Raw genomic sequence first — 24,649 nt, 5'->3', positions numbered from 1 at the left:
CTGGATCTAGTCTGCTAATGTTCATTCTGAGAAGAGGCATATTTGCTCTCAGCCAGGCTGCTTCATTCCGGGCAGTGAGGGCTATTTGCTGCTGGAAATCTCAGAAAGACCCAGAGGGTGTGGAAAGACAGATGGAAAAACAGTGCACTTTGCTGACAAGAACTAGAAAGTGAGAAAACAGAAACACCTGCTTACAAAAGCAAATCACTATAGCATGATGTAAACTCTAAGACTTTGCAGGATGCATAGAATTTATTTATTTACATATTTATTGCTATTAATTTTTCTGTTTATTCATTTTGCTGCGTCTGAATTGTGGTGTGATGAAAACACAGCAACTCCCAGAAGCGTGTTCCCAGAAGTGGGGTCTGATGGTGGCTCACTGCTTGGTGCCCAACGAGCCGCTCTCACTGCCCCTCAGCAGCACGGGGCGGGGGGGGGGAAACACTGGAAAAAACCTTGTGGTCTGAGATCAGAAAGGGTAACTCACTAAATCTGGGCACCCTCAGAAGCCCTGTTCTCCCATGTGCCTGGTGACAGGACGAGGGGGAATGGGCTTAAGTTGTACCAGGGGAGTTTTAGGTTGGGTGTTAGTAAGAACTTCTTTACCAAAAGGGTTGTGAGGCATTGGAACAGGCTGCTCAGGGAAGTGGTGGAGTCACCATCCCTGGAAGTCTTCAAAAGACCTTTAGATGTAGAGCTTAGGGATATGGTTTAGTGGGGACTGTTAGCGTTAGGTCAGAGGTTGGACTCGATGCTCTTGAGGTCTCTTCCAACCTAGACAATTCCGTCTAATAACCATAACCTTTATGTGGAAGCTCTGTTCAGGGGGGGCCCTCTCATGAGGCGGGGCGGGGCTAGCGCCTGGCGCCACGCGGCGCTTCCCGCCCGCTGGCGCGCGGAGGCGGTGGCGGGGCCGGGGCCGGGGCCGGGGGCCGCGCCGCGCGGTGCTGACGTCACGGCGGGGCGGGCGCGGAGCGGAGCGGGCGCTGCGGCTGCGGGGCGGCGGCGGCGGCGGCGGCAGCGCCATGGGCAGCCCGGCGGCGGGGTGGGCCGAGACTCCGGCCAAGCGTGCGCGGCACCAGGACCCGGCCGAGGGGCCCGGCAGCCCCGGTGGTGGTGGCGGTGCCGACGGCGACCCGCGGCTGTGGGACACGGAGCGGCTCTGCCAGCACCTCTCGCGCAGCGGCGTGGCTGAGCCCGTCCTCAGCCGCTTCCGAGGTAACGGTGACCGGGAGGGGGGGAAAAAAAAGGGGGTGCTGGCTCTCCCCGCGCCGCTCACCGCCTGCTTGTTCCCGCAGAGAGCGACGTCACCGGGGCCATGCTGCTGGACCTGCCCGCCTGCGCGCTCGAGGTCGCAGGTGTCTGGTGAGAGGGGCGCGGGGCGGGCTGGGGGGTGGGGGCTGTGGGAAGGGGGGTCCCGGAGCAGCCCCTGGAGCCTGGGAAGGGGGCACTGCCCTCAGCAGGCAGGGCAGCGGCAGCTCCTGCACGCCCGGTCGGTGCTCGGGTGCTGAAGGAGCTCCCTTCCTCTCCAGAAGCAGAAGGGGAGATGAAGGTCCTGCCTGTCTGAGGGACCGGGCTGCGCCCTGGGGTCTTCCCCCTGCGCCTATCTCCAGCTCCTCTGCTCCTCTCACGTTGTTTTCTATTGTTGTGGTTAGCGGTACCAGGGCAGTTCCCGGTGTGGTTATTTGGCAGGCGTGCTCAAGTGCAGAGCTGTGCTTGTGTGTGGGTTGGCTGCCTGCAGGTAAGGTTGCCGGAGCTAACAGTGTGCCGAGGATGATCTCTAGACACCTCTACGATGTCTAGAGATTTGGCTGGGGCAGAGTGCTGTCAGCTTGAGGAGGGTGTGATCTGAGAGCGAGTGTCCGGGTGTGTCCACTGGCAGGGAAAGGAGAGGTGGCGAGGCACAAGGTGACAAGGCAGAAGGGTCGTGCTTTGGAGGAGGTAAGACGTTGGCAGAAGTCAGTAATAAGATGGTTTTGGGTTTTGTGAGAATGGTTTTAAGTGTGCAGGTAGGAATGGTGTGGAATCGCAAGGAAGGTGGCGAAAGGCTTTCTTAGTTTCTGTTTCCAAAGGCCTTTTTTTTGCTGACAGAACAAGCAGAGAGTGGTTTCTGTTTCTACGCCACCGGAAGGCTGGCTGCTTTCAGTACCTCGGTGCCTGTTTGAGCAGCATGTGCCCATGCTGGCTGCTTGTATGTACAGGAGAGACAGAAGCTGCTTCAAGGCTCCTTGGGAGTGTGTAGGTTGAGTCCTGCTGGTGCAGTGTGGAGCCAAACGGCCGTGGATAGCTCCCAGTCGGTGCAGAAACTGAATGGGGCATATAGAATGATGTGTTGGCAAGTTTTGTACTGTAAGGTGTTTACTTCCTTGCAGCCTGACATCTCGATTCTGTTGAGCTGAAAATACTCTCAATTGGATGAGAAATTGCTGGAGCTGTTTGCTTTTTTTTTATATATATATAACTTCTGCTTGGCTTTGCAATGAAGGGTGATCTTTCCTGTGCTTTTTTCCATTGCATGTCATGTCCTCCAATAACTTTAATAATTTATCAGTGTCAGACCAGTAATGACTGCACACTTAGAGTATAGTTCCCTGTCATTCTCAGACATACAGAGAGGAGAGGTTGGGACAGCAGGGGCCTGGAGGCTGAGCTATGGGTTGTCTACGCATTCTCCTGCTCCTAGAAGTGGATGTTCTGTGCAGAATGAGGTGTGATGCATGTTAAATATGGGTGGTGAGTGAAGCTGTCTGGTTGACATCTCTGGAATAGTTCAGTTCCTGATGGGTGCAGGAGAGGGGCTGTTTGTTTTTTTTGTTTTTTTTTTTTTTCTTCCTTGTCTGTGGTGCAAGGGAGGGCGTGGGTGGAGGGGAATGGATGGGGAAATGGAAGTGTTCACCCTTAAGACAGCTGCTTTAAGGGCAGTTTGAAGAACTACATCAGCCACACCCTGAGAAAACTGTATTAAAATATGAGTTGTTTGCAGTCTTCTGGTTGAGGCAGTCCTATCGTGTAGGCACAATGTAAACAACTCCTTGCTGTTCTTCTTTCTCTGAAGATCACTAAAGAGCTCTTTGTGATTTTATGCTCACCATGACCATACTGGCAATATGCTTTGTCTTCGGGAGACCAAGCCCCAAAGTGGGGTCAGCGTTCCTGGAGGCAGGAGCCAGTGACTGGTAGGTAGGTCAGGCATGGACTTCCCTGCCTCTGTAGCATCCATCTGCAGCAACAGTCTGGCCAGGGGCACCTCCATCAGATGTGTCCTACAGTGTAGAGAGCTGTGTTAGCAATGTGTAATACAACCCTGTGAGAGGTGAGTTTCTGGAGGGGAAAAAAGAAAAGAGCACATCTGGCTATGCTCTTTGTGGACAACATTTGCACAATTAGTTGTATAACAAACTCCAGTGTAAATAGCACGGATGTGTCCTTTGCTGTTTCTGTAGCTGCAGTCACTTCTCAAGTAGTAGTGGGTAGATGCCCGTGTGCCATCCCCTGTACGTACCTGATAATTTTCCAGTGAAGATTCTCCTTGCTCCTGAATTTCTGTGGCACTTAAAAGTACAGTCAGGTGCTTCCAACCAACGCTGTGCCATGTACCCAGCACTGGGAGGAGAAGTGCTTAATACTTGCTTAATGCTTGGTACTGCTTTGCATTGCATCACCTTCCCGTAAATGTGACTAAGCTCATATACTTTGTCTGACCCAAACTGTCCTGTTGAGCAGTTGTTATCTGATGGCATGGCTGTATGATGGTGTCAGTGTACCTCCTGCTGTATTATGGCTCTTTCAAAAACATGATTGTGACATTTGATCAGCATTACTAGCATGCTTTTAAGTGATATCCCCCAAAGACCCCTCAGCTGTAATTAGTAAAGTGGGGGTCATCTTTTTATATCAGGTTTGGTGTTACTTTTTAAATCCTGAACTGTTTTAGAGGGTGCACCCCAAGCATTCATCCTGTCCAAGTTAGCCAGACATAGTTGCAAACGTTATGTGTTTCTTACCCACAGCAGTTGAATGTCCTTGGTCCCATTTTCTGGACAGATTTCAAAGAGCTGTTGCAATTTTGTTTCCTGGAAGCATGAAGATAGATATGTGCAAGGTTCAGTTTTGGTGGCTGCAAAAGAGTTCCTTTGCTCTTCCACCACGCCCAAGTTCTTCATCTTATCATAGCGGAGAAGGACAGGCTTATGCAGGTTGTCCTCCTCTTGTCTTCAGTTTTAGCTGTTTTCTTTTGCCCTGTAAATAGTGGCCTCGTTCAGGATCTCCCTTGTAATTATCTGAGAGTTTGTGACCATTCCTACAGGTTGAGCTGCTCGAGGTGTGAAGTAACATGCTGCTCTGAGCATCACTGCCAGTGCTTTTTATCTTGCTCTCGAGCAGAGGCAGCTGAAGGCTTGCAAGTGACAGCAGCCCGGGCTGCAGCCAAGAACTCCTTTGCTGGGGACAGGGATACAAACTGTTTAAAACAAACAAAAAAACTCACCAGGAGCTCAGGCATCATATGCATTTAATATTTTTATGGACTGTGAATTATTAAATGATAGAGATGAAAATATTCAGTGCATCTGGCTGTATTTGTTTTTGTTAATAGTTGACATTTTATGGTATTAATTTCTGTTAAACCTTAAATGCAAAGACTGTTGTAAAGCTGTACTAAGAATGGTTAACTGCTGAAGAGTGCAAAAGGTAACATACTGTGTTTTCTAGTGGTAAAGTGTTTGCTGTTGTACTGCGGCCAAAACCAGTTTGCCCAAGGACGAAACCTGAAGGCAGAGTTAACAAAAGATCAATATTTCAATATTACTATGAAAAGGCCACAAAATCTGTATGTCCATAAAAGAGTTAATGCACATCAGAGTAATATGAACTCACACAAGTAATTCCATATATACTGTCAAGGAAAATACCTACCAAACTTTGCTTTCAAACTGTTATTATTTTATTTCTAGCCTCCCAGCTGAGAGATTGAAGGTGCTCGCCTGCCTGAACAAACTGAGACAGACAGTGGACATAATGAAGGTAACAGTGGTGCTGCCTGGGGGACTCTGCTTCCACCGCCCTGCTGGCAATTGCAGTGATCTGCCTGTGTCTTTCTGCTTCCCCTCCTGTTGGCTCTGTCCTGCCAGCCAGCACTGCAGTGGTGCTTTTCCTTTGCAGAGCAGCACGCTCCAAGCCCTTCTTCTCGATAGTCAATGTTCTTTCAAAAACCATGTTAACCAGAAAAATTGTTAAAATGAGCAGTTAAGAGCTTGATGTGGGCACCTGGTGGTTGTGGGAGATTGGATGAGCAAATGAGCTGTTGTTTGAAATGTGAGAAGCTCTCCTTTCACATCTTCTGTCTTGTGGAGTGTCCCCTTCTTGATTTTTGTTAGTTTAGCCTCAGGACTGTGTTAACAGGCTTCTTCTCGCTTCCACTGCTTGTGGTGTCTGACAGTTTTTCACAGTGGTGTGTGTTAGTTTAACCCAGGCCAGGACAGCCCATCAGCATGCATTCCTCTGCTGTCTGTGCATCTGACTGCAGCACTGCCAGTTTGGCAACAGGAGTAGAGAGAACATGGAAAAAAAAAAACTTATTTGACTCAGTATTTTACTGAGATAAGTGTATCATGAAATGGCTTTATGTTCTCTTCTGATGCAAGGATTAAATCTATGTATTTATGTTATTGTAGAAGTCATTGTTCAGATAATGCAAACCTAGAGGTAATCAGGGAGTACTTCTTCAGATTTTGTTTGTCTTGGGTTTTGCGTTTCCTTTTATGAAAAAAAAAATAGAATCATAATTTCCACCCTGCAAAATCTCACCTTTTTTTTAAAAAAAAAAAAAAACAACAACAAGCAGTGTCAAACCAGACACTTCTTATTGGGTATTGAGAGCAGCCCTGAGGAGAAGGACTTGAGGGTGTTGGTTGATGAGAAGCTCAACACGAGCCGGCAATGTGAGTTTGCAGCCCAGAAAGCCATCTGTATCCTGGGCTGCAGGGTGTAGGGGAGGGGATTTTCCCGCTCTGCTCTGCTCTCGTGAAACCCCACCTGAAGCTCTGTGTTCAGCTCTGGGGTGGGTCCCCAGCACAAGAAGGGCATGGACCTGTAGAAGTGAGTCCAATGGAGGGCCATGAGAATGATCAGAGGGTTGGAGCACCTCTTCTATGAAGGCCGAGAGAGCTGGGGCTGTTCTGCCTGGAGAAGAGAAAGGTCCGGAGAGACCTTATAGCAGCCCTACAGTACCTAACGGGGCTGCAGGAAAGCTGGTAAGGGACTCTTTGTCAGGGAATGTAGTGGTAGGACCAGGGGTAGTGGCTTTAAACTAAAAATGTGCATGTTTAGAATAGATGTAAGGAAGAAATTCTTCACTCAGGGTGGTGAGGCACTGGAACAGGTTGCCCAGAGAAGCTGTGGATGCCCCATCCCTGGGCATGTTCAAGGCCAGGCTGGATGGGGCTTTGGGCAGCCTGGCCTGGTGGGAGCTGTTCCTGCCCATGGCAGGGGCTTAGAACTGAGTGATCTTTAAGGTCCCTTCCAACCCAAACCGTTCTATGATCACAGACATGTATTGCAGTACCTTCCTTTAAGTGGAATAGCAGATGTAGCTAGGCAGTTTTCTCAAGTGTTAAATATTGGAATTAAACAAATGCAAGTAAGACTTTTAGAGACTTTTGTCTGGAATTCCCTCACCACCTGAAATGCACAGCTTTGTCTTTTCTGATGTCATGCCTAAGCAGCTCTCCAGGATAAATCTCGGTATAGGATAGACAGGATATGCCTATTTTAAAGGTGAAATCAAGTGATCACCAATACCACCTCTCCCACCAAATACCTGACCCTACTAGGTACCCTTTACCTTTGTGCCTGTTTATTTTCAAAGTCATATTTTAAGTGTTGATTGCATTGTTGTTTGGCTTTTGTAGGTTTTTAATGATCCAGTTCATGGGCATATTGAAATGCACCCTCTTCTGGTTCGCATCATTGACACACCTCAGTTTCAGCGCCTGCGATACATTAAGCAGCTGGGTGGCACTTACTTTGTTTTTCCAGGAGCCTCTCACAACCGCTTTGAACACTCTTTAGGGTAAGGTAACATAGTCTTGTATGCACGTCTCTTGTATTTATATTTCCCTGAGATTGGTTCCGCTGGTGTGGAGTGCCAGCCAAGGTACATTACTTACCTTTGAGGGTTTATGAATACTGTTGTGGTGGCATTTTCTGTCACATGAATCTTTTTGTTTATCCTTCGTGACTATAGGCTGTTCTCTTGGACTTCATTTACCAAAGAGAGATAAAGAAACTCCCAATATGGATCAATGCTTTCCACCTTTATTTTTCCTTCTGGTAATGCACATTAGAGACTGTGAGTGCTGTATGTTCTCCCCAGCTGAAAATTGAGTTTAAAAGCATAAGCCTGGGAAGAGTACTGAGGCTGCTATAAATGAACTGTCAGACAGATGCAATCCCCTTAGATTTCCCAGAACAAATAAAATGGGCTTTAGTTGTAATGTTTGCATTTGTACTTAAGTGTGCCTCATGCAGTCGATGCCAAATTGTCAGGCTATTAGTAATATAAGTTAAAGAGAAAGTAGGTGGGCACCTACTTGGGCAGCCTGCTCTAGCAAACCTGCTTTGGCAGGGGAGTTGGACCTGATAATCTCTGGAGGTCCCTTCCAACCCCTACATTTCTGTGATTCTGTATAGAGTAGGTCAATCTGCTAGGGGAGTCTTGTGTTCCTGTAAAGTTTTGAGGCCATAATGACTGTAAGAAAGCAAATGTCTGCAAGGTTGGAAATACCTGAAGCTTTGCTTTAATTAAGGGGAGAACTCTGAGGAAGTTTAAACTGGAAGCAAAACAGAAGGCAGATTTTAACTCATGTGTTTATGGGAAAGAAGAAAATGCAGGATCTGCTTAGAGCTGTCTGAGTACCATGTTAAGATACTGTTTCTTCCATGTTTTGGGCATGTTATCTCTTGCTTTTTTTGCATTCAGATGCGTTACTGATGGCTAAAGCTCTACTACAGGAAAAAAAAAATGTTTCTCTGATCATTTTGCAGGTCAGGTTTTCATTACATGTTGTGTGCTATGTTTCAGACAAATCTGTGTCTTAAAGTAGCAACATAGAATAGGTGAACTGCTATTTTCCTGTTCAAGCTAAAATGCTATTATATTCACTTCCTCTTACTTATTTATTTATTTTTGTCCTGCGACAGGGTGGGGTACCTAGCAGGATGCCTGGTACGTGCACTGAAGGAGAGACAACCAGAATTGGATATAACCCAACGAGACATCCTCTGTGTAGAAATTGCGGGTCTTTGTCATGATTTGGGTAAGCGAGCAACAGTTGAGTTGGCCTGTTTCTTTTTGAAAGCTAACCTGAAGGAAGAGTTGGCTGTGAGAGCAGAACACGAGAGCTGTTTCAGGCTTCTCAGTTCATGACCATCTTCCAAGACAGGATTAATCTGTTCCTGTTGGGTTCAGAGTACCTCTGTAGAGGCAAATCCACTTGGTGAATATGTAGCCACTCTTAGCCAGTTTTTTGTGTTGTTTTCATATGGTATTTTACAGTTCTTCTTCAGTGGTCAAGTGCTTCCTTCCGTGATGTTCTCAAATCTCTCAAAACCTCCAGTAATATCTCAGAGAGAAAATTAGTGACCCTTTCCAAATTTGTTATTCATTTATAATGCTGTTTATTTTCTTCAGAGCTGGTACAGAGCAATTAATGTACTTGGTGTTACTGCAATACTTCCCTATGGTGTCAGTAATGGAACCATCTATGTTAAGTGCAGTAGTGTTTAAGGTGACGTGTTAGTGAGGTGTACTTGCTGTAGTTGAGTCTTCTTCATAGATGATGTCAAGATCAAATAAAATACAAGAGAATGCAGATTCTCAGCTTGCTCAAGATATTTTTATTGACAGCCATGTCTCAGATTAAACCTGCATAATCTTTATATCTAAGGTCACGGACCATTTTCACACATGTTTGATGGAAGATTTATTCCACTCGCTCGTGAAGGTTTGAAGTGGAAGGTAGGCATTTCAATACTAAAGTAAAAAAGAAGACTCGCATTCTTAAAGGGAAGATAAATGATCTTTAAAGATTACCAATGTTTGGGAGCATATAGTGACCATCGTGTTTTCTTATTGCATCGTTTTCGTGGTATAACTGAAAAACAGAAAATGGTTTCATGGTCTTATATTGATTTTCTTGTTCTTTTGTTTGTTTGGGGAATATCTGCCCTGTTAGTGTGACTGTGAACAGATACAACCTTACTAGTGAAATAGAGGGGTGATAAGTAAGTGAGGGCTGGTGACATTTGTCACCAGCATCTCCTCCCTGAAGGTGAAAATGCTCTTGAGCTGCTGTGTAATGTCTTGAGACGTGTTTGTGTAAGCATGTCCTCCACCACCTCTCACTGGGTGTCACTGGGAAAAAGAAATGTCTGTGTCTTGTCATTCCCTGTGGTGAGGTACTAAAGAGGCAGAACTCATTACGGCTTCACTCATCATTTTAAGCCTGCATCATACCTTAAAATATGTAGTGCTAGCTTTCTCCAGCACGTATTTTACAGGTGCGAAACAACTGGAAGGTTCCTTTTCAGTTTAAGATGTTGGTTCAAAGCCAGGATATTTTATACAGTGTTTAGAATTCAAATTTTCTGAAACTTTGAACAGCTTCGAGGGCTGTTTTCTCTTAATAAAATGTAACACATTCGTTTCAGGTTTTTGTCAGCTATTAAATACTAGGAAAATCAGCTGAGTAAACTTGTTAATTTACTGTACAGCAGACTTGGTTATTTTTTTTGTTTGCTTTTGTTTTTTTTACACTGTAACAGTCACTGCTGTTTGTTAAAAATGTATAATTAAGCGTTCTCAGTGGAAGAGCTTGTTTCTGGACTCTGTAGACAGGATGTTTTTCTGTTGTGTAGATACAAAATGAACAGCGAATGACCCACATTCACATTCCCATGCTCAAGTGCCCTTCCAGGGTTAGGAGAAAGCTGTGTCACCACAGGAAAGGTGCATGAACTTTGTAATGTAATGTTCACGTATTTTTCACAGCACGAAACTGCTTCTGTTAAAATGTTTGAGCACTTAGTCACATCCAATGGACTAGAAGAAGTCATGAAGTCATATGGTCTTGTCCTGGAAGAAGATATGATCTTCATCAAGGAACAAATAGGAGGGCCTATCGATGAAAACATTTGTGAGAAATCGGTGAGTCACTGTATTTCTACTGTGGTTATTCCAACAAATGTCTTACATTTTACTACTAGAGTAGATAATTTTTGCTTTTCTTACAATTTATTTTCTCCGTTTTTGTGAAGACCTAGTAAATTGTGAGACTCCTTGCAGGAGGGATTCTAGAGAAGAGCGCTATTTTATTTTTTTTTCCTTTGGTGGTAGTTTTGCTATGTTACGTGCTCACATCTTCCTGTAAAGTTCTTGCCTCAAAGCCTTCAGATTAGAGGAAGTGCATTTACTGGATACATTGAAGGTGCTGGTAATGAGGTCATGTTTTTAAGTGGCCATACAAAGAAAACACAGTTTAGGTTAACAATCCAATAATAGATAACAGAACTGAGAACTGGCAGAGATGAGGCAGTGAGTGCTGCAAAGCACAGCCCAATTATATGGTGAGTGCCAGAGCCTCATTATCTTTGATGACAGTAGCAAAATGTTTGGATTTATTGCAGTAACACATACAGAGGCAGGGATAAGACTTGAAGAAATGGCTTGCCTCGAGACAAGGAAGAAGAGATCATCATTAATAATCTTTGTAACTCTATAAAAGAATCACGTCATCACTCTTAATTTTACAGCTCTTGTCATCTCTTCAAGGATATCCATTCAGTTGCTACCATAATTAAGAGCCCACCAGTGGGAGATCTGTCATGACAATCAGGTCCTAATAAAAACTTGCATATTGTCCCAAGCATCACCCATAAATGTTAGCACTTACCCGTTATTTTCTCTTGTGTAGTGCTACCATGTGTACTGGAGTGCTCCAATGACAAAGCATAGGGAACTTGGCATAAAAAAACTCAGTCTGAGATCTAACAGGAGGGCAATATGGAAAGCCATGCAATTGATTGTACCCATTTGCAGTCGTCTGAACACAAAACTTGCTGCCTGCTGCTACCATTGATCTTGGGCCAAGTTCTTGCCCATTGTCTATTTTTTCTCATTTGGACTTTATGCCTACTTTCCAGCAGAATAACAGGAAAAGGAATGTCAAATGTGATCTGTGCCAACCTGGACATCCTCCTGGTGTTAGGTTGCAATTTTCTGCTGGAGGTCATTTGGGTTGTGGTTTCAGCAGAGTACAGGCTCTTCTGTTGATGAGTGCCCGTGTTGTGATGATGTCACCTTGCAGTAGGCCATCTGGTCCTGAAGAAAACAATGCATTTCTCAATTTTACTCTTGGGAGCTGTGCTCCTGTTCATTGTCCCTGTAACAGCATTTTGTGATCAGTACAGAATATTATGCCTGAAGTGCTCTCCTTGCTGTTTACACATTTCCATTCTTACTCACTTTAATTTTAATATATCTGCAATGCAGTTAAAATTAAAACCATGGTATCTGTTTGTATATATCTTAGATAATCCCCCCCACTTCCCTCTCCCAAATTTCAAGGCCAGTTTATGGCAATCTTTGTTTAACTAAAGAATCATTAAATGTTTAAGGAAATATTTATGTGTAATTTGTATTTTATTATTTTGGTGTCGATTTCCTGTTTGCACCATGGCTGAATCATTCCTCGTTTGTGGCCTAGGAGTTTAAGTAGCTGGCAGTTTGAACAATTATTATTTTTTTTAATCTAAATAATTGTTTTAAAAGTACGTTCTATAAAGTTGTATAGCTGATTGCAGAGATCGCAGAAGACTGCAAGACAGTGATGTGTGTGGGTTTAATTAATTCCTCTGAAGGTTAAGTAATTCCAACCTCTTCCCCTCTGTTGTTACATGTTGTTTTTTGCATTTCAGAGCTCCGTTTGCTTTTAGTAGAGTGGAAAATTAAGTACTTGTAGTGTACGTGACCTTTTTTCTTCCGGATATTCTGGGAAATCATCTGCTTACGCCCTTGTTCTGGATTTCTAATGCCCAGCATAGCTTTTGAAAGCTCTTCTATTGTCTTTGTTCTTCATTAGTTTGGGGTTGGATGTTTACCATAGGCAAGAAAATATGTATTGGCACAGTCTTTTAAAAATATTCCAACATTTCTCACAGCATTTAATTTCTTATTTCTGATTTTTGTTCTTGGTTCCTGTGCTATTAGTGGCCTTACCATGGTCGACCAAAGGAGAAGAGTTTCCTGTATGAGATAGTAGCTAACAAAAAAAATGGCATTGATGTTGACAAATGGGATTATTTTGCAAGGTACAAATCTTACAGTTTCTGTTTTTATTAAATTCCTACTAAAACAATGTTGCAATATTTACAAGTATGAGCTCATTGTTAAGCATTTTCTGTGGAATGTTTTTAGGGATTGCCATCACCTAGGAATCCAGAATAATTTTGATTATAGGCGGTTAATTAAATTCACTCGGGTCTGTGAAGTAGAAAACGAGAAGCATATCTGTGCCCGTGACAAGGTAAGCAGTGTGTGTGAGCTGAGGCAGCACTCAGTAGCAAAATACATGTGAGGTGTATCAGCAGGTTGCAGACAGCTAAGGCACGGTAAAGCCAGCCAGAATTGGGCAGGGTGGTGCAGCCACGTGCTGCATTGAAGGGGGCTGCTAGATGGATGCTCTGCAGCCCAAGAGGATGAAGTAGTTGCTGCTCTGGGAGCTGCTGGCAGAATTTACCAGTCTCAGGAGGGGAGGGATGAGGCTAGCCTCTGGAAGGGCATGTGGCGAGTCCTTCTGAGGGTGAGTAGATGATCACCAATTGGGTGTGCTCCTGCTCTGCTCTTCTGAACAAGATGTGAATGTGGGGCTTTTGAAGCAGCTAGAAGTGCTCTTCTCTGTCTGGGTTGTCTGGGGTCACTGCCAAGCTCTTCCATGGCTTGAGTCTATTTCAACATTTATAAATTGTGAAAAATAAGTATTCTGCTCTGCAGCAAATGAAAAACATCAATTCGTTTGATTCCAAAATTGTTTTAGTTTTGCAGTTGAGACAATGCGAAAAGTAAAAGATTCTTTTTCTTTTCTTTTTTTTTTTTGATTCAGGAAGTTGGAAATTTGTATGATATGTTCCACACACGGAATTGCCTGCATCGACGAGCATACCAGCATAAGATTGGCAACATCATTGAAATAATGCAAGTATTATACATCCTTTTCTTGCACATCATCTATTTTAATTTTTTTGAAACTGTATATCCGTTTAGAATCTTCAACTAATCCATAAGATGTGACATGTACATATGTACAGTCACTGGGCTGCATAACCAAAATCTGGATCTGTTAGAGCAGGTCCAGAGGAGGGCCGCAAGGACTATCAGAGAGCTGGAGCACATCTCCTAGGAAGACTGAGAGAGCTGGTGTTATTTAGCCCCTAGAGAAGAGAAGGCTTTGGGGAGACCTTATACTGTATACAGACTTCTTGACACTCTAAGCACTGTATAAATATATAATTAAAAATAATAATAAAAAAGCAACAACAACAAAAAGGCAAAAACAACAAAAGGAACAGGAAGTAGGGTTGGCCAGACAGCATTATCCTTCCACAGGAAATTCGACTAGAAGCAGATTGAATCTTTATCTACATGTTAAAGAGAGTGTTAGACTCAAACTGACTGGTTAATGACTGGTTAATGTTAAGATTACTAGCAGACCAAAATAAGGAGCAAGCTTACCTGTCTTCGTGTAATGCCACAGCAGGAATTGTTCAGGATCAATTTGGTTACCTACCAGCATTTGTACTTCTCTTTATATCTATAGAAGTTTCCTGGTAATGTTCTTATTTTTATTTTTTTTCAAAAGCAGAAGAAATATTGGTATCCCCAAATAATGGTCTTGCTGAGTAAGCATCTGCTGAGTTTGGAAAAAGCAATGTAGAGGGTTATACAATACAAAAATTACTTGTGAATGGTTTCATTTCACAATCTGCTGCTCATTGTGCAGTGGTTCTTTGGAGCAGTCAGTTACATTGGCTAAAAATCCTAAGGTTTGGTAGGACCTATGTGTAAGAAGTAAAACAGAACAGCCAGGGAATGTAGTTCTTGGCTTACCATAATTATAACAGCCTATCCAACCAAGTGAGCATACAACCTAGAAATGACAGCAAGTGTACTGAGAGCTTTGGAAAAACTTGACCTTTAGAGCATTAGGTTTTCCCGACTGAAAAAATACTGCACATACATGGGTTTTACGAAGCTTTGTGTTCACTCTATTAACTTCTGGAGCAATAGGTCTGTAAAAAGGATGTGGTCATCTATGAGGTAGCCTCACTGCAGCTGACTGACTGTCACTGTCTTGCAAGGCTCTGCAGCCATGTGAGCATTATCAAGCTCATACTCTGAAGCAGAAAAAAGTGGACATTTCTTGAAATAAAGTTAAGGTCTGCTCTGAATCTATTTTCAATAAATGGAAAGACTGCTGAAATGTGCAATGGCAGCATGGAAATAGGACATATTGCAATGCGGTCAGGCTCTACTGCGTGTTTAGGATGCAGTTTAATTAGTCTCCTATTTATTGTGTGCTAAAGCATTTTTTTTGTTTTGACTCTTAAGCAATAAAGTGTTTAAAGATAATCACAGAATTTCTAGGTTGGAAGAGACTTCAAGATCATCCAACCTCTGACCTAACACTAACAAGTCCTCCACTAAACCGTATCACTAAGCTAAATGATACTGAAGTCTTACTTTTGCCTCAAACTAGGATTACAGAAGCCTTTCAGAAAGCAGACCACTTTTTTGAAATAGAAGGCTCTAAAGGAAAATCGTACCGGATTTCTACAGCAATGGAAGATATGGAAGCCTACACTAAGCTAACTGGTAAGCATGCTCAATTTTTTTTTTTTTAAAGTGACAGAACATGAGTGTCTGTTAGAATAGGACTGTTTTTTCTAGTTTGTAGAACTGTTGGCACAGTAGGTCCTTGCCCATGATGAGGATTCTTCAAGCATCGCTTTTGTGCACAGATGGTAGGTCAGACCTGAAACTCTCTGTGCTCTCACATCTTGCTGAGAAAGCAAAACCTTCTAGCTTAAATTACCTTTATGTTTATGGTGAGAGAGAGGTGCACCAACTTCTGATATTCTGCATGCATTCAAGTCTAGCTTATTGTGAGCAGTGCTGTCAGGCAGTCATGCCTGTGCCCTAGGTTTGTTGTACTTGCTACAAGTGGGATGTAGGTCACGTCAGAGTGATACTACATCTAACTCCATCAGGTAGACAAGTACTGCGCTTGTTTCATTGTGGGAAACTAACCCTGAGACAGGTTTCAAAGGGCTCAGATGGAATCTGATTTAATTTGTTTGAGGCACTGTAACCCTGATTGTAAATGCATCTGAAGAAAATGGAATATGTGAACAAATTATTTGATTGCTGAAAGTTTCTGGTTGCTTAGTCAAGAGCTTGTGAGAATTATTCTCGTAGGGTAAGTACAAGGAGCAACAGGCTACTTAGAGATGTGGGGAAATTGCAGTGTGATTATGTAGTTATGCAGATGAGTTAAGGCTTGTGAGGGTTTCCTGAAAAAATAGTCTGGCTGCTGGAAGTTGGTTCTCCAAGGTCTGGGTCAGTGTTGTGAGGAACAAATGCTTACAGAAATTACTAAATTCAATGTTCTCTATCATGTAGTTCACCATCTTCCCACCAGTGCTGTGTATTGGATTTGTCTGCCCCTCCTGGTCTTCGCCACAAGTTCCTCTGGTTGGTGTTCAGTGCCATGGCATCCCACTACTGGTTTTGTGTAGCATTTGGAATGGAGGCCAGAGTGTACACCATGAACCCTGCTGCACTCAGGGTTTTGTGGCTGGGGTGACTGCAGGGCAGAGGATGCTACAGACCCTGCAGAAAGGTGCTCCCAAGAACTGTCAGATCTTGCTCCATCTGGGAGCTACAGCTCACAAGGATTCCCAGAGCTACTTTCTTGAGTTTCCATCATCAAGCCTTTGCTGGTCAGCAGAGAGGCTCAGGAATTTCTGTTTTTGCTCCATGGACAAGGTGACAGAAGCTAAGGGCACAGTTGCAGATGTTCCTGTGTGCCATAATCTGTGTCATGTTAAGAGTCTTATGTTAATGACCCTAGTGGTGGTTTTACCCGGCTGGGCAGCTGAGATCTACCACAACCACTCTTTCACTCCCCCTCTTCAAAAGAAAAGGGGAAGAAAATAGAACGAAAAGGGCTTAGGGGTTGAGATAAGGACAGGGAGATCACTCAACAATTATCATGGGCAAAACATTCAATGTAGGGAGATTAGAGAAATTTATTATCTATTATTAACAAGCTAGAGAAATAAGAGACAAAGAAAACAAACTAAAACCACCTTCCCCCCATCCATCCTCTTTCACCTCCTCACCCTGAACAGCACAGGGGAATGGGGGGGTCAGTCTGTGGCGCTTCGCCTCTGCCGCTCCTGCAGAGTCACTCCCTTGCCCTGCTCCTATGCAGGGTCCCTCCCATGGGATGCAGTCCTTCTGAACTGATCCTGCCTGGGCTTCCCACAGACAGTGGCTCTTCAAGAATAAGAGGGCTCCATACCACAGGGTCCATCCATCAGGAGCACACTGCTCCTATCTGGGTCCCCTAAGGGCAGCAGCATCCCCTAGGCCTCCTGCTCCTGTGTGGGCTCCTTTCCCCAGGCTGCAGCTCTGGCCCGGAGTCTGCTCTGGCAGGGGTTCTTCACAGGCCGCAGCCTCCTCCAGGCCACATCCACCTGCTCCACTGGGGGCTCCTCCACGGGCTGCAGCATGGAGATCTGCTCCGTGTGGGACCCTTGGGTGCAGGGGGACGAGGGATGAGAGGAGCATGTCAATGTTAGATACAACTGTCAATCAAGAAGGATGAGTACATTTTATTCATCTTAAACCAAGATACTTGCACCCTGCACCCAGTGATTCCAACCTGGGGGATCTGGGAGGACAGGAGGCTTGGTAGCAGTAGTCCAAGATGAGCAATGCTTCTGTGAAACTGTCCAACTGCCATTTGGATCTTTGCTAATGATAAGCCTCTAGTGAGATCCTGCAGCAGTAAGTTCCCCAACTTTCTTCCACGATGAGTGAAAAACCACCTTTAGTTTTTGAATTTGTTTCTGATTTGACAGCAAATTCTAATTTTTGTAATGGATGAAAGAGCAAGCAGTTCCTTGCTGCTACCGCCTTTGCACAATATATGCGTTCATGGGCTTCTCATTTTCTATGGATTATCTGTTCTTTCAAGCTGAAATTTTGCTGTTCCGTGTGAGGAAATTGAACACTTTGATCAACCTTGTTGTCCATAAAAATAACCCTTGGTAAAGATGTTTTGGTAATCGTGGTTCATAGCTTGCTTACACAATGTGTGGCGAGCTCCTTAAACTGGTTGTTGTGCCAGGCAGGGTGTTGCAGAGCTGTACCTTCAGCATGTCACAGCTGCACAGGTACTCCTGGCTGGGGAATGCAAACAGGTGCACGGAGTGCTGCTGTGTTGGTTGTGTGACTGGTGAGCAGCATCCTGACACCAGTGGTTTCAGGACAGCAAAATTAACCCTTCTGCTCTGACGGCACATCCAAGCAAACCTGGAAACTTGCCTCTTGCCACTCATGTGCATTGTGGAAATGCCACTGCGTACTTTGCTGTCACGTGGAGACAGGAAGGGGGACTTTCATTACCACTGTCCAAAGACTGAGAAGTTCCAAAGATTTAACAGAAGTGCTTTCTTCTTTAATAAGATGAAGCATCTTCCCCCCGGAGGCAGTTAGTGCTGCTTACCAAGGCTGGATAAACAAAAAGAGGAAGCAACCTCCAGTGAAATAATTGTTTGTTGCAAGGGTGAGAATTGAACTAGGATTTTAGTCAAAATTTATTATGAACACAATGATATCCAAAATTATATTGGAATAGAATTCTCAGTTGTCAGACCTGATATGTTCAGACATTCGCTGAAAGTGAGCATTTTTCCTGAATCAGCAGTTTTTCTTACTGGTTAAGCCACTGTCCTCGTACGTGTATTTTGCTGTGACACTGGACTTTGACATAGTTAACTGAAATAATACAACTTTGACAGATAATATCTACCTGGAAATTCTGCACTCAAGCCGTCCAGAACTGAATGAGGCACGAGAAATTTTGCGTAAAATAGAACGGCGTGAATTATACAAGTTTCTAGGAGAGACTCAACCTGAAAAAGTAAATGAAATTCCAAAGGTAATATCAATTTCTGGAAGATTCTGAGTTCTGTCTTTCTAAAACCATTCTCTAAGTTGCTGGCTTTCTTTTTTTTCTTTCCTATTTTTTTAAACTTGTTATTAAAAAAAAAAATAGTGTCAAAAGTTCTATCTCCACCACACTGTTTTTATGTTGCTGAGATGTGGAAGACATTACAGAAAACTGGGGAGGGTTTTTATCTACAGACAGAAGAACAGCAAGAGATATAAACTCAGAAGTTGATTATTGCAGGAATATTTTCAGAAAAACCCTGTTGCATAAAATGCTATTACAGTCTAGTGATTTTAGAAAGTTATTACTATCATCTTGTGTTCCTTAAATTTTCAAAATAACAACAAACATTAGAAGATATTTTTGTTTTCAATCATAACTTGTTTGCTTTACTTTGAGAACAATGTGAATAATATTTTCTCAATTTCTTGGTGTTAGATTTTTATACTTAACATGGGCATTTATATTTTTTTCTAGTGTTTATTTTCCAAAGCACTCATCAGACATTGGATTATCTACTGTTGTCTTATTCCAAAATAATGTTATATTAGAGATAATGTTGCTTCTGATGGCTCACCTGGTCTCGTAAAGTGGTATATTGTGTTGACAAGTTAATAACCTGTAAACTTCAGCCCTGGTGCTCAAAATTTTCCATGCCAAATTTCCTGAAATGCCTGACAATATCTAGAAAGCTTTAATAAAAATGACTCAGCTTTTCTAAAGAACAAGGCTATGGAGAGACTAGGAAATACCTTATTGCTTTGTTCATCTTATCACTTGAGAGGCTTGGGTTCTGTTCTTTGTTTAAGAGATGTAGTGTTAAGAGATTCTGTATACGGGAAAAAAAAGGTGAGGGTAAATACTGAAGAGGAAGGAAAACATTCTAAGACACACATCAGCATGGTGCGAAGTTGTTGCATATTGATTGTAAAATTTCTGAAGTCTAGGATAGCCTAACAAAAAGGAGATGGGCAGGAGTATAAATTGCATGAGCTCTACCTTCAAACAGCACCTTGTAGAAGCTTGGTTAGTGGAAAGAAAAACTTTTGCTTGGAAAACCCAGCCTGAGACGTTGAATCTTGTGTGTGTGTGTGTTGTTCTGAAGGCAGACGGTATTGCTAGTGGTCTTATAATTACATCTAGCCAGCATTTTGCAGTTTCTGGTGATCAGCTGGGGGCTTGGCAGAGGAGGATTTTCCCTTGCAGGAGTGTTAGAGGCTCTGCTTCCCCTGATGCACTGAAAATGGGCAGTGATCAGACAAGATGGAGCTGTCTGTTCTACTGCTTAAGAGACAACAGTGTTGTGTTTCATGACCTGCTGGACACAGCAAGGGAAAAATCTCAAGTAGCTAGAGTGCTCAGTTTCCAGTTAGTATGAACTGGAATAGGCAATGTAAAAAAAAAAAAAAAAAAAATCTATAAATGATGCAGAATAGAAATAAAAAAGCTTATATTCTGTCTCCTGCCAGCTGCCTCCCATCAGTTACCTCCTGGTGATTCTTTCCTCTAGGCTTGCTCTCGTTCTAAACCTTTCCTTGGCTTGAGTCACAGCAAGCCACACGTGCTTCAGCCTGTCGATGTGTGCAATTCACTGCTCTTCTCCCTGTCTTTGCAATGGACAAACCTGCTTGTTGAATTCCTTCCCTTCTGGACCTGCCCCCTGGCTGCTCTGTGCTGCACTCAGCTTTTCTCCTTTCAGTCTCAGGTGCTCCCAGGAAATCTTCCTTCATCAAATCTTGCATCTCGCCCAGAATGTAGCAGCCCTGGGCAAAGGTAAACAGGCAAACTTCTCTCTCCTGCCCAGCCACAGCCTTTTAAAGAGAGCTTACACATTTCCATGAACATCTATTCTCTACCACACCATACTCCTACACTTAGCTTTAACCTTACTCTCAGCAGGGAGTAGTCTTCAAGGTCCAAAACCAGATAAAACTTGTGGATTTCCACTTTCGCTTTCCCCTCCAAAGCTTGTCTAGGATCTTGTTTTTGTTTTTTTTTTTTTTTTTTTCTGTTTTATTTTCTGTGTTTTTTAATTTTTTTTTTAGTAACTCATCACTGATCACTAATCATGTTTGGCTTTTGTTTACTTATGTTTCAATGCTTTTCTTTTTAACTGCAGTTATAAAACCTTTATTAGAGGGTGAGATCCTCCAACATCTAAAAAAAAACCAAAAAAAAAAACCATTAAAAGTATTTAGTATTCACCTTTGGGGATCTTAACTGAAAAACACATTTGTGTTGGTAAAAGATTTGCTTGAAGGTATTTACTTCCTATTTTCATGAGAACTTCAATATCCTGAATGGGCTCTGTCCTTTCTTCCTGTTGCCAGGTGTGAAACTCTTTCTGTCTTAGTAATTTGCTGATATAAATAGTAATAAAGCTGATTTTTTGTTTGTTTCTAAAAAAATAAAACAATAATAGTAGACTTATGGCTTTTGAAGGTATAGAAGGCTTCTGACAACCAGATTACTGTAGAAAGAGTTTGTCAAGCATGAAGAAATTAAAGCTTTGGTTTCATGCCATATTCTGTTATGTGCTTTGTTGCTTAGGTCTTGACCTGATAATGCAAAAATACAGTCTGAGCTGTTGTCTTTTTTTTTCCAGGATGAATATGATGGCCTGGCAGATGACATCGCTAATTCCAAGCCGGAAAAGAATCCTCCAAATGTGGATCTAAAAGCTGAAGACTTCATAGTTGATGTAACTATCTCTGCTTTTGGAGTGACCTTAGAGTAAAAACTACTTGATCACGTACAGGTGTTAAAGTCAGCAGTCCAGCAACTGGCTATTATTTATGAAGGCGAGTGAACCATTTGCTCCAGTGGGAGGAAGACAGGCAGGGCGATTCCTGCAGGCATCTCATGCCTGGGGCATGGCAGTCGCTCCCAGGTGCATGCAATGCAGTCTCCAGCCACCAGGAGTGTAAGGAGGGAGCCTGTGACAGGGCAAAGTTTGAGCAGTCTGCTAGTGTCAAATAGCTTAAACCCTCTTCTCAGTTAATTCTCAGGGGAGCTAGTGAATGGCTTTTTGCAAAGCACATCACAAATCACTTCTAAAGCTGTCTTGCATTGAAGATTCATTTCAGGTTGGGGAAAATGACAGCAACTTATGTAGCTTTAAAGTAGCTGACTACTTTCATTGTCCCACAAACTGACGTCATGGGGAAGTGGGCCCTTCTCTCTCTTCTGACCACGCAATTTAAAGTGTCCCAAGCAGATGTAAGTAATGTTGGCTAACCCTCATGTTTAAAACCGTAAGCTCTGTTGCTGTCTGAGCAGGTTGTGTGGCTCAGGAAGGCACAGTGTGTTGAGGGAGCAGCATGGTTTTACTCTTTGAAACTGCAGTGTTTCAGAATGCTGGTGGGTACAAATGCAAAGGTCCACCTGGCAGCTGCAGACTTGAGAGGTGGTGGAATAAAAGATTAAAAAATGCAAATGCCAGATTGTTTTATGAGGTAATAATTTGTTAATTACTGTTCTTTTTTTTATTACTGCCATTTACAGAACTATAGTATGTATGTACGTACTTGTATTTATTGTAAGAAAACCAATGATAAGCATTAACAAATGTCATTTTATTTGTTTTGCATGCAAGGTTATCAGTATGGATTATGGAATGAAAGATCAGAATCCCATTGATAATGTTCTCTTCTACTGCAAGGCTGATCCTTCCAAGGCTGTCAAGATCAGTAAAGAACAGGTAGTTTTTTATCTTCCTCAAATGGCCTTCTGAAAGTGATCTTCTTTACAGCTTGCAATGGAAGCAATCGCTGTCCTTCATGGTAGTTCTTGCAGTAGTTGTGGAAAGGTGGTGGAATCCATGTCTTTGCTTAGACATACTGGGCGTATGTCACAAGATGAGTACAGTCAACTGGAGTCCCGACATCCATTACATATGAAGTGTTTAACTCTTTTGTTCTTACAGAAATATAATTTGCTTAGATAAAGCTCATGGATTATAGTGAGATGTTTTTATTGTTTTGAATTTGTATTTAGATGAAGAAATTGAAGTTCCCTAGACTCTAAATTTAAAGAAAGAATGAAGCTTATTTGTTCTTTATTCCAAAGGTTTCAAGGCTTTTACCCAGGATATTTGCAGAACAGGTTATTCGGGTTTATTGCAAAAATCTGGATCCAAATATTGTTTCAGCTGCAAAACAGTATTTCGTTCAGTGGTGTATAAAGAGGGATTTCACCAAACCACAGGTAACAAATTTGCATGTTATTTTCTTGTTCTAGTGCTTTTTACCTTTGTCTGTAAGCTTGCTCGTTCATAAAAAAAATTCTAGGGATTTTGGCCTTGTCATTGTGGCGTTGCTGCTTCCCACTAACCTAGCTTCTGTTTTTGTTGTGGCTTGCATCTGGACATGCTCTGGTTTCACTGGAATAGTGATGGATTTTCATTCGTTTAACTTAGGTGATTTGAAAAGCCATACTTTTATAACAAAAGTTAACATCCATGCAGCAACTCACTAGTGTATTGATGCAGGTTTCCTCATACAAATGCTTAAAGTGCCACTGAGAGATTTAAAGATCTAGAGTGGTCTTATCAATTCTTCTGATTGCTTTGGCTCTTTCCCGTTCACCAGCTGTTAAATTTACCTCTCCGATAGGATATACATGATCAGTCCATTGGATCTGAGTCAGAGTGTAGCATTCCTGGGAAACAAATTTGCAAACCTCTACTCCCTGGGCAACTAATCTGTAGTCTGAGTGCTTGGAAAGCCTTAGCTGTTCTGTGCTTACTTTTTCTGTCAGTTCTCAGACATACAAGTTTCCACCTGAGAGACAGGAAGGGCTGTATGTTACAGCTCATCTGAAGTTTTGCCCTGGGTACAGTGCAAGAGCTGCCATGGCAATTCAAATGAAAGCCTAAAGGAGAACCTGAGTTGGTATGCTTTGTTTTGCATTCCTCCTGCCAAAAGTTATGGGGAAACCTGTAACATCTGTGGCTGTAAACTGGTGATGTGTGATGCAGCATCCCCATCACATCCCCCTTGCAGGAAGGTGGCGGCCTTTGTCTAATAAAACTACGATGTTCTGATACTTCCAGTATTATATATCAGTGTAAACAATCAGTTATGGTTGTATCAAGTTTTTCTCAGTCAAGTCTGTCTTACGAGAGCAGTTAATTTCTGAAAGGCTTTTTGCAAATAGATTAAGTAAAAGGCTTATTCTGCTTGTAGCTCATGGAGTATGGTTGTACCTGGCAACTGTATTTTTCTGGTTCAGAGTTACCCATCTTATATGTCCTGCAGCATGCCAGGGCCTATATAACATGCCAAGATAGTCCCACCAGTCTATTTCTGCTTGTTCTTTCCAATGTTTGTAATGCCTTATTACTAAATAGGTGGTCTGACAAGGCTGAGCACCACAGCCTAGACCGTACCGGTTACTGTACTGTTATATACCTTAAGAAGGTGAAGGGCACCTCTAAGCACCTACACCTGGTAGACTGCAATAGATTTAAATTAGAAACTGGGAGGGATTTGGAACAAAAGCTTGTAACAATATTTCCAATTCATATACCAGTGCCCAAAATACAAGCCAGCTTCTCAAATATATGGGGGATTTTTTCCCTGTCAGTTCCTACCACTAACTACAGCAGTTTCCATCTCTGTAATGCATGGTCTTCCATACTTATTAATTTCCAGTGCTTCTAGGACCTTGCATTTAATTTTTCTCCTATGCCTGATAGTGAGCCTCTTTCCCCTGGTTTAGGATAGAAAGAAAAAATTAATGCGTTATCATTAATGTTTCCTGACTTTTAATAACAGGATGGTGATGTGATTGCCCCTCATCTAACTCCAATGAAACAAAGCTGGAATAACAGAAGTGGGGATGAATTCAAGACAGCTTCAGAACCGAGTTGCAAGCAAAGGCTTTCTTTCAATAAGTAACACTTCTCCTTTTTGCACTATTCAACTATTTTCTTCAGAAGATAGTTGACCCTCAGTGGCAACTTGTAAAACGCAGTCTGCTCTGTAAAAAATGCATAGAACAATGCAGCAATGCATTTTACAATACAGTATGTTCTTATGTAGACACTTAAACTAAGTGCATATTCAGAATGGACTTCTACAAAATTAACAAGTAATCTGTTATGGCAGAGAAAACTCAATTCTCATTTATTTTTGAATGTAATGGCACTGTTGCAGCAAGAGTAAATTAATTTTTTCAAAAAAAAAAAAAAATCATAATTACAAGAAGTGCTGAAAATGTGTTACTGCTCCTTCTAGTCCTGATCTTTTCTTAAGGTAATTGTGATGTTACTTGAGCTAGTAGAAAAACTTCTAGCTCTCTTTAAACTTAATTTTGAAAAAAAAAAAATAGAGGAGGGGGGGAGAAGAATC

At 42.6% G+C, this 24,649-nt stretch overlaps 1 protein-coding gene across 1 annotated transcript; it reads left to right on the top strand.

The window, feature by feature from the left end:
* Window positions 1-986: 986 nt before the first annotated feature.
* Window positions 987-24,557, top strand: SAMHD1 (SAM and HD domain containing deoxynucleoside triphosphate triphosphohydrolase 1). The gene is made up of 16 exons (XM_084538440.1): window positions 987-1,221; window positions 1,302-1,368; window positions 4,956-5,025; window positions 6,912-7,072; window positions 8,203-8,318; window positions 8,949-9,019; window positions 10,052-10,207; window positions 12,269-12,369; window positions 12,476-12,584; window positions 13,161-13,252; window positions 14,814-14,929; window positions 18,145-18,284; window positions 20,902-20,997; window positions 21,892-21,996; window positions 22,365-22,502; window positions 24,074-24,557. The coding sequence occupies exons 1-16, from the start codon at window positions 1,029-1,031 to the stop codon at window positions 24,194-24,196; spliced, it is 1,854 nt and encodes a 617-aa protein (XP_084394566.1). The 5' UTR covers window positions 987-1,028; the 3' UTR covers window positions 24,197-24,557.
* The last annotated feature ends 92 nt before the right edge of the window (window positions 24,558-24,649 follow it).

Source organism: Aythya ferina (genome assembly GCF_964211825.1).
Source record: "Aythya ferina genome assembly, chromosome: 16".
NCBI classification, from domain to species: domain Eukaryota; kingdom Metazoa; phylum Chordata; class Aves; order Anseriformes; family Anatidae; genus Aythya; species Aythya ferina.
The sequence above is the reverse complement of the archived record's forward strand: the minus strand, read 5'-3'. Positions and strand labels throughout refer to the sequence as shown.

What these genes read in the sequence shown, in the direction of transcription:
- SAMHD1 (XM_084538440.1), top strand. Translation starts at nt 1,029, where the DNA reads ATGGGCAGCCCGGCGGCGGGGTGGGCCGAGACTCCGGCCAAGCGTGCG. An exon ending in CGCTTTGAACACTCTTTAGG is followed by an intron (nt 7,073 to 8,202) that starts GTAAGGTAACAT and finishes GTCCTGCGACAG; the next exon opens with GGTGGGGTACCTAGCAGGAT. An exon ending in GGCAACATCATTGAAATAAT is followed by an intron (nt 13,253 to 14,813) that starts GCAAGTATTATA and finishes GCCTCAAACTAG; the next exon opens with GATTACAGAAGCCTTTCAGA.